General features: G+C 42.2%; 1 protein-coding gene across 2 annotated transcripts in view; it reads right to left on the reverse strand.

The window, feature by feature from the left end:
• PSMD6 (proteasome 26S subunit, non-ATPase 6) overlaps positions 1-15,081 on the reverse strand; it is a 38,279-nt gene that overhangs the window by 11,843 nt on the left and 11,355 nt on the right. For both annotated transcript variants that reach the window (XM_029601024.1, XM_029601023.1), the window contains 4 exons: positions 13,758-13,903; positions 12,344-12,563; positions 12,064-12,172; positions 11,076-11,244 (listed from right to left, as the gene is read on the reverse strand). In XM_029601024.1, coding sequence (XP_029456884.1) covers positions 11,076-11,244; positions 12,064-12,172; positions 12,344-12,563; positions 13,758-13,903 — 644 coding nt within the window. The remainder of the gene's footprint in view (positions 1-11,075; positions 11,245-12,063; positions 12,173-12,343; positions 12,564-13,757; positions 13,904-15,081) is intronic.

Consider the following 15,081-nt stretch of genomic DNA (forward strand, 5'->3'; position numbering starts at 1 on the left):
ATTAGAGTCTGAAGAGGTGGAATGAGGTACACGTGGAGACTGATGTCTTCGTTTTACTCCATGTGGTATTGAATGATGCATTTGTTTGGACTTTTGTAGTCCACTGTGCGTCGATCTGTGTGTTGTCGAATGCGCTAATGCCTTCGGTGCCATGTGCGTCGATGTTTTTTGTAAGTTGTGTGCATATACCGACTTGTGCGCAGAAGTCAGACGCCGTGCGCTCTGATGGTTTCGGGGCTCACTTCAGATGACTCCTGCGCCGTGCACGCAGACGACGTCGGTGCCGTGCGCGCAGAAGTCTTTGGCGCGTTATGTGCATACGCTTCCTGCGTTGTGTACGCTGGTGTCTTGTGCGCTGATGATGATTCGGGCGCAGAAGGTACTTCAGGCGCATAAGTCGTCGGCGCCGCTGTTTCCTGCGCCGATAGCAGAGGCTGTTTCGGTCCTCTCGGATCCGAAGGCCTGTGTCGGCTCGGTAAGTCCTTACCTCCAAGCCTGGAGGGTTGAGGATTCCATGACGACGCTCTTTTCTGTGATGGTGCTGCCGTCAACGAGGGACCCGGTGAAGAATGAGCCTCCGATGGCTTGGAAAACGTAAAAAGTTCAAACATTTTGTAGACCCGTTGTTTTTGGGCTCTTGGGGACATTCGAGCACAAAAATCACAATTTTGTAAATTGTGCTCTGGTCCCAGGCATCGGTAACATCGGTCATGGCCATCCGTGACCGACATTACCTTGCCTCAGGGTTTAAACCCCGGCTTTTTTGACATTTCAATAAAATAAGAAATGCTGAGAAGTCAGCCCCTCGTGCAATCCCGCTCGCGGAAAAAACAGACTGAGGAGAATCTGTTATTTTCCTGCACGGGAACGCACGCGCAGCGCAGAGAGCTAAAATCTAAATATCTGCTTTGTAAATATCCGCCTCCCGGACCTGATTGACAGATCCCATGACAGCATGGCTAATTCAGCCCTATCGACGGAAACACTGCTTGATTTAAAATAAGAAGACTGCAAGTTTATATTATATTTCACTACTATAATTTTCCCAATTAATTTTATGAGTGGATTTACTGTCTACTTACACAATACTAGTAAAAAAGTTAATAACTGTTTTACTCTGGTGTGATGATTTTATCTGGTCTTTGGTGCCATAAGTGAGAAGTTGTTTGAGAAGGACACAGAATTGTGGCATCTGGGTTACCCCTTTTCATCCCCCACTCAGGATAAATCATATTAATAAATATAATCTCTCATGTGGTACTCCTCGCCCCAAGCATAGGGGTAATTCATAGTCTGGACCAATGGGGGAGGGGCACACTTGTTTGCAGTGTACAGCATTTACCAACTAAGCCACCGGCCAGCATACTTATTTTTAGATGTAATTAACCGCCTTTTCAAAACAAACAACAAACAAAAAAGACCTGAGCCAGATCCATCATTGTCTCCCCCTTGCGGGTTGTTAAATGTTAGTAAACAGGAGCTTTAGGGAAAGGAAAGACACACTGGAGTATTTATTGCCCGGTAGTTTCCTCCCATTCCTTTCTCTGCTTACAACTGTGTCCCAACTGGTCTCAGGACTTTTTTTTTCTGAATTAGCAGAAATCAAATTGAAAGAAAAAAAATTACAGTACTAGGAGTCTTCATTGGTCGGGGGCGTGTAGTCCCATCATTATTTTAAACCTTCCCTAGCCCATCGCAGACACAGTCTCTGGCACCGATGCTAGATTGAATGGCAATATATGTATGATATTGAATGTGGTGCTTCCCTACTACAAATCTGAAATATTTCTTGTGACCTGAAAATATCTTTATGTGGATATAAGCATTCTTTAAATTCAAGGAGCATAACCAACCCCATTTTTCCAGAAAGGGAAATCAAGGTACCCAGGGAAATCTTGTGCTTTTCCTTTACCAAGATTTTGTTCAAAGCCTTTAGGTTTAGGATAGGAGGGAGTCCAGTTGTTTTCTCTGGAATCAGGAAATACTTCAAATAAAACTCCACTCTCTTCCCCTAGTGGAAAGGGTTCGACCGCATTGGCCTCTAAGAGGGACCAGAGTTCTTTTTGCAGTAGTTCCCAATATTGGGAAGCAAACCAGTACCTTCTCAGAGGGCAATTTGGTGGAGTTTCCAATAGATGTAATCTATATCCATTTCTGATTATGCTGAAAACCAAAGTGTCTTTAAGTTATTCTGGGCCAATGGTTTACATAAAACCTAAGCCTTCCCCCAACAGGAAGGTTCTTCAGCACAGATACTTGGATTTTGGCTATGTTTTCCTGGATGCAGTCAAAACCCATCTCAAGGTTTGGATGGGATGCTTGGCTATGGTTTGTTGGCCTTCTGCTGTCTTGGACGAGAGTACGATCCCATCTATTGACAAGGATAATGGAACCGAGGATAATGTCTCTTCGGCACCCACTTGAATACCTCCTACATGAGGAGGCCAGGTCTGTGAGTCTGTTCTGCACATCTTGTCTTAGGTCTGAGGCCCACAACCATGCAGGTGCCAATATTCACAGCCAAAACTCGATGCCATTTCAAGAACATTGCAGGTCACTTGGACCATATATTTTCCACACTCCAGAGTGAGCACTAGTGAGTCCAGGGCATCACACATCTGAGGCATAATTTTAACATACTATGTACCTCATTCAGAGCATTTTGCAAATTCTGGCCAATGAAGGACTTTTAGAATGCTATCTGGGCAGTGACCATAGAGCTGTGAAAAACCTTCCTCCCAATAGATCAAGAGTATAAGAATTCTTCCTCAAGGACATAAAAAAGGAATGCTTTTATTTGCATCTTTGAGAGTGGACTCAACTAAAACTGACCAATGAGGCAGTGGCTGCTTCTCATATCTGGGAGCCTTTTGGAATGCTATATTGCATCTACCTTATTTTTAATTGGTGAAATGGGAGTGGGGGCACAGTCTTCCAGACTCTTCTCTGTGTCTACTGAAAGATCTTGTCGATGGGCACTGTCACAATCTCCTTCGGACAGGGATCAACAAATTGGAGTAAATCAAGCATTTTTGCCTTAGAATCTACCTCCTTCTGTAAATTAAATGGAATTGTATCCACCATTCTCTTTACAAGACCCATTAAAGAGATATTCTGGAAGAGGCTCTCTCCTTTTCTATGGAGAAGAGAGGTCTGAAAGGAGACCTGTTGATTCCGAATCAGAGATTCCGAGCCAGAATCAAAGTTTGGCAGTCTGATCTGAGTATGCATTTGACTAGGAGACAAAGCTTCTGTATGGATACCCCTTGGTTTGATGGTGTCTAGACCCCAATGAACTTTTGTGCATTGGGGAAACTTCCTCCCCCAATGCACTTGAAATTGACAATAGTGTGGCTGTTGCCCATGCCCTTCCAGACATTGGCACTGGAACACTTCCAACACATGAAATGACAGTCTCCATCAGGGGTTGGACCTCAGTTTGCAAAGCTACCAACAATGTCAATGCTGGTCTGATGCTGCTGGGATCCTTTCTAACTCCTTCTCCTTAAAAACAGCCGATGCCAATACCATACAGGAAGCAAGAAAAACGGTCACATGCTCCTGAAACACTTGAGGAGGATTGATGGCTGACATCTGGAATCTTCAAGGCTGTTGCGATTTCCCAGAGTGATGTGAGGATGAGCAGTCCTCTTTGTAGGAACACTTTGGGGAATTTATGGCCGCACCTAGAATCTCCCTATTGCCTGCAACGTAAACCAAGGGGGACCAATGCTTCATAGGCTTCGCCTGATGCTCGGTATCAATACTTCTCAATGCCGGTACTGATGAAGCAGAATCTTTCAAGTTCATCAAGTAGAGGAAGCTACAAGATGGTCTATCTTCCTGGCTTGTATGGGTGCTCAATGTTGAGAGAGATTGATGTGTTCTTGATGTTGATATGCTGCCATTGTCTGATGCATCTCCCAGGCTCTTCGATGCTAATGCCTATTAACCATGAGCCGGACCTGCTTTCCCTAAAGAGCTTTTCCATTAGATTTAATAGGAACAAGGTCTTCTGGGGGTTACCTCACATATGGAGCACCCTGACACATTGTGGTCAACCCCCAGGCAGAACACACAATTGTAATTGGGATCCCTGAGACAAGATGCAGCTCCACAGGGGGCAGTTATTAAAGTCGCTGGTCCTCCTCTCATTTTGGGTGATCAGTCAAAAAATATCTACTCAGAGAAAAGATATGTTACTATCGGGCTCTGAGGAAAAGGAAGAAATGAAAGGGACCCTGTGTGATGTCTGTGATACAGGACAGCATGCATATGCTCAGTGGAGTAAGCCAAAAGCTTCTAGAAGTTATAAAGCAAACTTTACCGGCCTGGCATGACCTCACCAGGATCATGTTTCTCCTCACATTAAAAGAACATTGTAACTGTTGGTAAATAAGAACCTCTTGGCCCACAGAGTTTCCCTCTGCTTACTCTCTCTCACTGCAAACACTCCTCAATCTCCGGCTATCTCCTTCCCATGTTCTGATTACTGGTCTTTGCATCTATCCCCACATGGTTTTTTAACACTTTCTTTATACAATTTTTCAAACTTCCACAAGAATAGCTTGTTACAGAAATATTGCAACATAAAGGAATAAACAAATAAAGTCTCAATATAAAGCCCCCTAATTTAGAAGAAGAGATAAGGAGAAAATGAAAAAGAAGCACTCCCTAATGCTACGGGGAGTGTGCTTTTATAGTGCTTAAGTCAGGAAACTTCATGTTTCTATGTTTTTTTGTTTTAGTACTGAATGTATTTATAAAAATCTTGTTTGCCATTGTAATCCGCCTAGCATACATTGGTTGATATAGGCAGCATATAAACACTTTTAAATAAATAATCAAGGGAGGAAAAAATTATCAGAAAAAAAACAAAGGCACAGCAGATGATTTGGGATAAATTATACTCTCTCAGCCAAACCAGTTAACTGTTGCTCCCCTCATGGTAATGCTATAGATACTGGGAATTAACAGAACAGAAAAATTGCTTACACTACAAAGAAAGAAAAAAAGACTTAACTTCCCATGTGATATTACTGTGGAGGAAATATGAAAGCACACTACATCTCCAAAATCAATGGAGAAAAGAGGCACATTTACTGTAACATAGTAATGACAGCAAAAAAGGACCAAATGCTCCATCCAGTCTGCCCAGCAAGCTCTCATAGTTACCAGTTTCCCATACTTATTAGTTACTCAGTCCGCCAATGTCAGGGCTCTTTTTGGTTACTGTTTGAGTCCAATTTCCCCCCCCCCCCCCCCCCCCCCCTCCACCTCTGAAGCAGAGAGCAATGTTGGAGTTGCATCAGAAGTGTAGTATAAGGCTTTTTAGTTAAGGGTAGCAACTGCCGCATCAAGCAAGTTACCCCATGCTCTTGTTGGTTTTTGTTTGGGTTGAATTACCTTAAACCCCCCCCTGCAGTTGAAGCAGACAGCAATATTGGAGTTGCATCAGAAGTGTAGTATTAGGTCTTTTAGTTAAGGGTAGTAACTGCCACATCACGCAAATTACCCCCATGCTTGTTTTCCCAGACTGTCCTTGTTGGTTGACTGAATCCCAGTCCTCTTTTCCCGTCAATAGCAGGGCTGAATTAGCCTCTTGGCATAATTTTTATGTTTCAATGTAAACCGATGTGATCTGTATTTTAATACAGGAACACCGGTATATAAAAATCTAAAAATAAATAAATAAATAAATGCTGTCTGGGAGCGTGCACGCGACCAGAGTAGGCCGAGTTTTTCTTAGGTAGCTTTAACTCTGTACAGCTGCGCGGTCGTCTTCCTGCGCAATTCCGTTTTCTCCTCAGTCTCTTTTTTTCCGTGAGCCGATAGCATGCGGGGTTTTTTCTCTCTCCTTGTCTCACAGTTTTTTCAAATTTTTTTTTAATCTTTTCGGACCTCTTTTTTGGGCAGTGATGGCTTCTAAGCCATCAAGTTTTAAATACTGCCAATGTGGGAAAGTTATGTCCATAACAGATGGACATAACTACTGTTATATATGCCTGGGCCTGGACCACGACCAAGCCTCATGTCCAGACTGTGGTCGTAAATCCCACCGGGCCCAAAGGCAATGTGTGGAGAAAATAGCGTGTTTACAGGCGCCTTCGACCCAATCTTCGCCGAGACCGGCGAAAAAAACACAAGACGCCGTCCAAGAGAGCCGCTTCGTTGGAGCAAGGGGACCATCTTAGCGCTGATCAGAACGCCACAGCCAGGTTTGACAAACCGCCAGAGCCGGGGAATAGAGTTGAGGCCTCGACTCTCAAACCCCCTTTATGAGCCGATCGGGACATAGAGACCTGTTCCCATTTACTCCTGCTCCTTGGCGTCAAAGACATCGGAGAAAACGAAGTCAAAGCGTCCAAAACTATCGACGCAGCGGAGCATACGGAGCGCCGAAAGGTTTCGATGCATCCGAAGCACGGCGCGTCTTTGACCCACGGTGCATCAACATACAGGAAGCGGACGAAGCACTCGAAGCCGGATAAGGACACAACGCATTCCTCACTCCAAGCTCAAATCCTGACGCACACGACGTTTTCTTCAAAGCAGTCGCTGCCTCAGGGGCAGGAACACCACCTAAAGACGACAGAGAAGACAAAACATCTACTTAAAGCTCCCTCTACACACTCAGGAATGTCGGGTCCTTCTGTCAAATCAAAAAGACCAAATGCAGACTCCAATGTGGAAGTAGAGCACCTCTCCGATTCTGAGTCCTCTAGAACGCCTTCACTCAGTGGAGGTTCTATCTTGGATTGGTCATCAGCATCCCGTAGTAGACATTCCCCTCAAATAGGGGTGCCTCTTCCAAAATGGCATAAGTCTTCAACAGCACCTCAAGACTTTCTTTTAGCAGCACTTCCTCACACACCACCTTCCATCACAGCCTCAGCCAGAACATCTAGCATCCAAAGCCATGCTACAGATTTCATAAGCGCTGAATACATTTTTTCAGGATCTGCAGTCTACGCACTCCCAGCCTCCAAGGGCGTCTCCTCAACCTTCACCACCGGCATCACAGAGTCCTACACAACTGACTCAGCCGCCCGTATCATCTCCAATTCCAACTCGTCCAGATAGCCTGGATTCTCAATGGACAACATCTTCACCAAGTTCCTCCACTGGCATGCCTTCCGACCCTCCAGAAGGTCTGCCAGAACCTTATTCCCCACCATAAGATCTGTCCTACGCAAAATTCGTAGAGAAGGTAGGAACCCTACTAAACGTAGAAACAGTGAAGGTTCCAGATCCCAGGTCAGAGGTTCTTGGTATACTAAAAATTTTCGAGACGCCAACAGCTCTGCCCCCTCATTCGGTTTTGGATGCAGTACTTCACAAAATGTGGGAGAAACTTTTTTCCACTGTAGCCACATCTAGAAAAACAGACCTTAAATACCGAATGCGGAATTCAGCAATCTATGATTCTGCCCAGTTGCCTCACAACTCTATTGTTGTAGAGTCTGCACTGTCAAAAGCAAAGCGATCAAAGCTTCATGCCAACTCACCCCCAGGGAAGGACCATAAATCTATGGATGACTTTTGCCGTAACGTTTACCATTCCTCGATAATAACAACCAAAATTCAACATAAATTACGAGAAATCAAATCTGCAACTGACATGAACACAGTGGAAGAGAACGCTTACGTTCCACAAGACAGGATTCAAACTCTCTCCTACCTAGCACAAAGGCTAAAAAATCAATCTCAGGCATTGGCACGTCAAGTCCTCCAACTACTAGATCACATGGTGGCAGCTATCCACGTGGTTCCCTACACAAGACTACACATGCGCCGTTTACAATGGGGCCTCAAAACTCAATGGTCACCAGTTTCTGCAAGCCCTCTCCTCCAGGATAAGACTTACAGACATTCGATGGTGGCCTTCTCCCACCAACCTGTCCTCAAGGGCTCCTTTTCAGTTGCCTCCACATCAGCTAACACTCACGATGGATGCCTCCAGGACGGGATGGGGAGCCCATCTGACCACTTTAAAAACTCAAGGTCTCTGGTCTTCCCAAGAGTCTACATATCAGATCAACCTCCTGGAACTTCGTGCAATCTGGAAAGCACTACAAACATTCTCATCTCAGGTTCAAGGGAAGCACCTCATGGTGTACATGGACAACCAGGTTGCCATGTTCTACATAAACAAAGAAAAAGGGTCAGGTTCGTGGACACTCTATCGAGAAGCTCTTTGAATACTGCTTTGGGCGAACGCGAATGAAATATCGCTTCAAGCCACTTACCTACCAGATATGGACAATGTCACAGCGGATTGCCTGAGCAGGGGTTTTCACCCACACGAATGGACTTTAAATTGGGAGGTGGCTCTGAACATTTTTCAACGCTGGGGCTTCCCAACAATCAATCTCTTTGCCATGGAAAACAATCGACAAACGCAAACCATTTGCTCCATCTACCCCAGCAAACTTAGTTACGCTCCAGATGCCTTCCTCATTCCATGGACGGAGGGCTTGCTTTATGCCTACCCTCCCATTCCACTATCAAGGACAATTCAGAAATGTATTCAAGACATAGCGGACATGATTCTCATAGCTCCAGCATGGCCGAGACAACCATGGTATGTGTGTCTCATTCGACTTTCCATACTCCCACAAATTCCACTGGGCAATCACCAAACGTTGCTAACGCAGGACGAAGGCTCCCTCTTCCATCCGATGATTCAATCCCTCCATCTAATGGCGTGGAGATTGAAAGGAAAATATTGAATCACCTGGGCCTTCCTTCACAATTGGAAGATATACTTATTGCATCCAGGAAGCCTTCCACCAGACGTAACTACACAGGGAAATGGCATCGTTACACGGAATGGTGCAAACCATGGAAACTGGATCCTCTCTCATTTACAATTACACAGCTACTGGAATACCTCCATACACTCTACCATGCTGGTCTAGCGGCCACTTCAGTTCGAGTACATATCAGTGCCATTGCAGCCTATCATCACTCTCATAACAGCCTTCCCATTTCTAATCACCCCTTGGTCTCCAGATTCATGCGGGGCATGCTACATCTACGACTGCCGCTGACAAAGCCACCTGTACCATGGGATCTCAACGTCATCCTAGAACTAATGATGTCTCCCTTTGAACCTTTAGACTCAAGTCACATAAAATACCTATCCTGGAAGACGGTTTTTCTAGTGGCTGTCACATAGCAAGGAGGGTCAGTGAGCTGCAAGCCTTGGTTCACTATTCCCCTTATTTAGAATTTTACGACAACAAGGTCACTCTTCGGCCTCATCCTGCCTTCCTCCCCAAGGTGGTATCGGCATTTCACATTAATCAGACCATTACTCTACCAATCTTCAAACCTAAGCCTCATCACAATGACTGAGAAAAACTTCTACACTCGCTGGACTGTAAAAGAGCACTGGCTTATTATAAACGGAGAACTCATTCTCCATCCAGACCTTCTCAACTATTCCTCTCCTTCAATCCGAATAACCCAAACCCAACCCGTCTCCAAAAGAACCACAGCGGTTTGGTTATCCCAATGCATTGAATTCTGTTATAACGAATGTTCCACTAAATTAAACAACAAGCCTAAAGCGCACCAGATACGCTCCAAGACAGATTCTGTTACCCACTTATGAAAGGTTCCGCTACTGGACACATGCTATAAATTTATATGATTTCTCAACACTGATGATTTCAGAACCGTCCTTCAACTTCTTATCTTCTCCACCTTCGACTATTGTAACTCCCAACTAATGGGAATACCCTTCTCTTCCCTCAAACCACTCCAAATACTTCAGAACTCCGCTGCTAGAGTCCTAACTGGAACAAAAAGAAATGACCATATTACGCCCATTTTGTCTTCTCTTCACTGGCTCCCTATTACTGCACAAATCCATGACTATCATCCACAAAATTCTTAACAATGATCATCAAGGGCTAAACACCCTTAACATAACTCTTCAAAACTCCTCAAGAAATCTACGATCCAATAACTCAAACTACTTATTAATCCCCACCATCAAAGATGCTCATCTAACATTTACAAGCGAGAGCCTTCTCCATCGCCTCCCCCAATCTTTGGAACACTCTACCTGAAGACTTGAGAACTCAACACAACATAAAAACCTTCAAAAAGGACCTAAAAACTTTACTATTTCGCAAATCCTTCACGGACCCTCAATCATCTGCTCATACCAACTCTCAAATGAACTAATAACTATAATCTACAATCTAACATATTTCCCTCCTCATCCAACCTTATATTACTTCCTAGAATGTTATATTATGTTTATTACTGTTTTGTTCACTATGTGATAATAATAATTACTCAAACTTCCATGAAAAATAAATTTTTTTTCACTATGTAAACCGTTATGATGGCTTTACCGAATAACGGTATATAAAACTCTTCAAATAAATAAATAAATATGCAAAGCGGCAACTTGGTCTTCCCGTCATACCTTCACATCACACTACTGTATTGAAAAACAAGCATCTTCAGATGCAGCACTGGGTTCTGCAGTCTTGTCAACCCTTGATAAGCGATGAGACTGTCTACTCTGCTTAAGGATTGGTGTCCTGAACTTAAAAGCCATACTACCTGGACACAACCCGGGAGCTTGGGAGTCCAGAGAGCATGGCTAATTCAGCCTTGTCGATGGGAAAAAGCAAGTTTGCTTACTGTAAACGGTGTTTCCATAGATAGGATGAATTAGCCATGCGATCCCTCCCACCTCCCTAGACAGTCTAATACTACTCAACTCCTACTCAACTCCTTTTACCATACACTTCGCTTGGCTACAAAGAGACGGAGGAGAAAACAGAATTGCGCGGGAAGATGACCGCGCAGCTGTACAGAGTTAAAACTCTGTCACTACCAGGTCCAGACAGCATGGCTAATTCATCCTGCTATCTACGGAAATACCATTTACGGTAAGCAAACTTGCTTTTTCCCCTAAGGTCATTTCTGAAGTTTATTCCCTGAAGGAATCTCTGGAAAAACCTAGTAAACAGTCATACACTACAATCTATGTATTAATAAAAACAGATTATGAATTTTAGAGTAAAATAAAGCCTGAAAGCTAGACTTACTGATCTATGAATTCCACACTGACTCCAAAAGCTTCTGCCATGTAGCCAAGTGTTAGTGACCTGTAGGATTCTAATAACTGGCTGTACGCATGGATTCTCATTTCTCTTACATAATAGCGATAGTGGGGAGCAAACAGCCAATCCTTTTTGAGCTCCTGCTCTACAGTTGCTGAAAAACAAACAAAAAAAACCCCCAAATACACTTAAATACTGTTCTTCTTAGATTGAAAATGTGCAAAATAATTTACTGTATGAAATCTAACTCATTAAATGTTTTGCTATCTTAAAATACTCTCTTCTACCAGAGGGTTTACAAGATTAAATTCACTTGATTTTCCCCAACATACCTTTTAGCATTAACAACTTGAAATTTAAGATGCTACATTACTCTAGCGTCTAAGCAACAGAGATATTTTAGGAAAACTCACAAATCAAGCTCTTCCATGTTATCGGTATCTACTATTTGCAAAAGAGAAACAATGTGTAGAAAAAATACAGAAAGAGTCCATTCTGAGATTTTAATTTGACAGATGTTGACTAAGAAACAGCCTAAATAAATACATCCTATATGAGAGAGAGGAGTGACAGGAAATATGATAAAAACATTTGAATACTTCCAAAAGGTATAAATAATGCACATGATGCAAACATTATTTTTTAGTGGAAAGAACATTTTAGAATAAAGTAACATGACGTGGATTAAAGTGGGTAAACTAAGGCATAACATACAGAAATATTTTTATATAGAATGGGTATTCAAGATAACCATTAAAGATCCTTAATTGTAAAGAAGTAAAGGTAAAAGTACTGCAACAGGGAAGGAAAATAGATGATGACCCTTTTGGTCTTTATCTGCTGTCTTATTGCATGTTTCTTACAGCTACCAATGTTGTCATCTACAACCATTAGCCACTTTCCCACCTGACAGGAGGCTGGGTGCTTTGCTGAAGTAAAGGCAACTAACAGGCAGCAAAAAAACAATTCTTACCCAATGACTGGAAGAAAACGGAGTACCGACATTCATACAATGAAAAAAGATACTGTCGCACTGTCGGTAAACTATGAAGCACCTCTAGGATCTCTGCACCTTTAATAACCTAAAGAACAGAACAAATGTCTTCAGCAATTAAGTGCAAAGTAATCTGTCTCAGATGCTGACAGTATGCCATAGGTCTGCTCAAGTAGTACATATAAAATTTAAGTTCTTATGCTTTATTCAGGCAAACTTCCCTACAAATGAAAGGTTTGTTTGTTTTTTTTTAAATTACCTTTTCTCTGAGATCAGGTCTTTCAAGAGCAATCATGCTGACATACACAGTGTATGTTACAAATGTTTTATAATCCATCAGTTCATAAGATGTAAATGTGGACACTGTATCCAGAAAGAGCTCTGCCGCCTGCTTAAAATCTCGAATAGCCACACAGTAAAGACCCTGATAGACTTTTAAGCGATTTCTCCGGTCCCAGTCACCTCCTTCTTCAATAAGACTTAAAGAAAAAAAATGTTTTAAAATATATATTAGGTCTAACAAATGGTACAATTTGGCACTGTGCTTGCTATTATACTAATTTTTAATCAAATTTAAAAATGATTACAAATAGAATGGTTTTTTCTACAATTCTGATTGATTTTGCTAATCAGATGGACCTATGTACAAGCAGTGCAGCAAATTCACAGAATACAGTAGTGCCAAGGTAAAAGAAAAAAAGAAAATCTCAAAATTCTTAGCAAGTTTTTAGAAAACGGTATGTTTATTTCATAACAAGTAATCTTTTAGTTTGTGAATGTTGGTATAGAATGGCAAGCAATGTGAAGTAGTTGAGTTTGTGGTGTGTTAGGCTGAAATATGCTTTTGTTCTTTGAGCAACATTCAGCTACTGAGCACTTCCGTGATTTTGGTGGTACTGTAGCTGACCGACACCCAAATGTGCTGATGTGATAAGCACCAGTTTTCACTTGCTACTCAGATGACCCAGCTTTCCTACCACTTGTACTGAAAGCTTGCTCCATGTATCGATTTGGTTGAAATTCATCAGTAGTGTTCCCACCAAATTTCAGGGAAACCAATTCAAGAAGAAGGTTCCTAGTACATGTATATGGATGAACAGAGCAATGATAAAAGGTGCTTTGCATTGATAAAATGCACAAAACCAATAAGATGATCATATCACCGCCCAATGGTCAGGCAATCAATGAATTTAAAAAAATAAAAATTGATCTGATCACATGACCATGAAACTCCAGAGGGATCACTGCTCTGAGACATTTCTCAGATGTTTTCTGTCCGTACTTATTCCAGATGTTTCCTATCCATTCTTTGCCAACACTCCTGAGGTGACAGAGTGAAGCCCATAAGCTTACGTTTATTGTAATGCAAAAGGTGTTAAAGGACAAAATATCATTTAATATGCCTAACAAGAGAACTTTGTTTCACAATGTTTAAATACTGGCATAGTAAGTGGAGTTACTGGTAGTTTTGTTTTGTGATAGCACTGTAGTGCACAAAAATGTTTATATCTAAAACGTAAAGCTATTAAAACATCACAACACTTGATATATGAAACCCTGTGAGATGTTTGCAATACAAATCAAAGGAACACCACAGAAAAAGTAATTAACTTATACAGTTTCCACTTGTACACTAAAACAAAGGAAAAAGAAAAAAAGAATCCCACAGCTACCTTTTTGCTTTTTCAGTATTCCGTGTAATGAGGTCATTATCCATATAGAACAGGCCAATCCTCAGGAGATAGAACACAATATCTAAGCGATGTCCCAAAGCCACAGTTTTGTCGTAGGTTTTCCGGAATGCAGTCAATGCGCCTTCCTAATTTGGGGAAATTTTAAAAAAATTGATTGGCAGATTGCTTTCATATCAGATTGCAATAAATACAAATCAAAAAATGGTGAAATAAGGTCTTACCTGCTAATTTCCTTTCCTTGAGAACTGCAAGACCAGACAAGTTGGTATTGTTCCTCCCTACCAGCAGATGGAGGCAGAGGGCAAACTTTTTGACCTGTTATTCTTCCCTACATAGCTTGTAGTCTCTTGCCCAAGCTGATATGTAAGCTTCCCCTGGATCTTTAATAAAAAAAGATTAAAAAAAAAAAAAAATTAAAATTAGTTACCATACCTGGCAGAGAAAAGGCTCTTGAATACTAATAAAAAGAGCAAAGAAAAAAATTGAGCAGTAACTCTGTTCTTTCTTCTCCAGGCCACATTTCTCTCCTCTTTTCTATTTCTTCTGCTTTTCATATTCATTCTCTTTTTTTTAAACCCCCAAATTTCCTTTGGGGTGGATTATGGACTGGTCTGGCAGGACTCAAGTAAAGGAAATAGGCAGGAAAGGACTTAATTTCACCTCTCTCATCATCCTTTCAGAACAGTCCAGACAAGTGGGATGTACCTAAGCAGTAACTATCCTAGGTAGGTATATCCTAGATCTGCCCCAGGACCCTCATGGCAAATGCCGGATCCTTCTATTGAAGATTTGACTTGTAGTGCTTTGTAAATGAGGGCAGGGAAGACCATGGGGCCACCGACCTGTATTCTGCCAAGAAAGCTGTCTGTGCTCTAGTGAAGGATGCCCTTAGGTCTCCCCCTGGAACTGGCTAACCTTTTATTATATAGGCTGTGACTATTGCTTCCTTAATCCAGCAAGCAACAGATGCTTTAGAGGCTGCTTCACCTTTGCAGGCCCCTAGTGTTAACACAAAAATTCTGTCCAATTTACAGAAATCATTTGTAACTTCATATGTTCAAGAATTAGAACTCTTTCTTCTGGCCCTCACACTCCGTTTTCCTGAATCCAGGTAAGACAATCACTTGAATCAGGTGGAATACTGACACCACCATGAGTAAAAAAGGATGTCATTGGCCCAATTGCGACTTTTCTCTTGAAAAGGAAAGATAGGGATCTCTGCAGGTGTGTGTACCATGGCTGTCGAGGCCATGCGGGTGCCACCAGAATTAATTGAGCCCTATCCTGCATGCACTTTTGTAGA

This window comes from Rhinatrema bivittatum, chromosome 4 (genome assembly GCF_901001135.1).
Source record: "Rhinatrema bivittatum chromosome 4, aRhiBiv1.1, whole genome shotgun sequence".
Lineage (NCBI taxonomy): Eukaryota > Metazoa > Chordata > Amphibia > Gymnophiona > Rhinatrematidae > Rhinatrema > Rhinatrema bivittatum.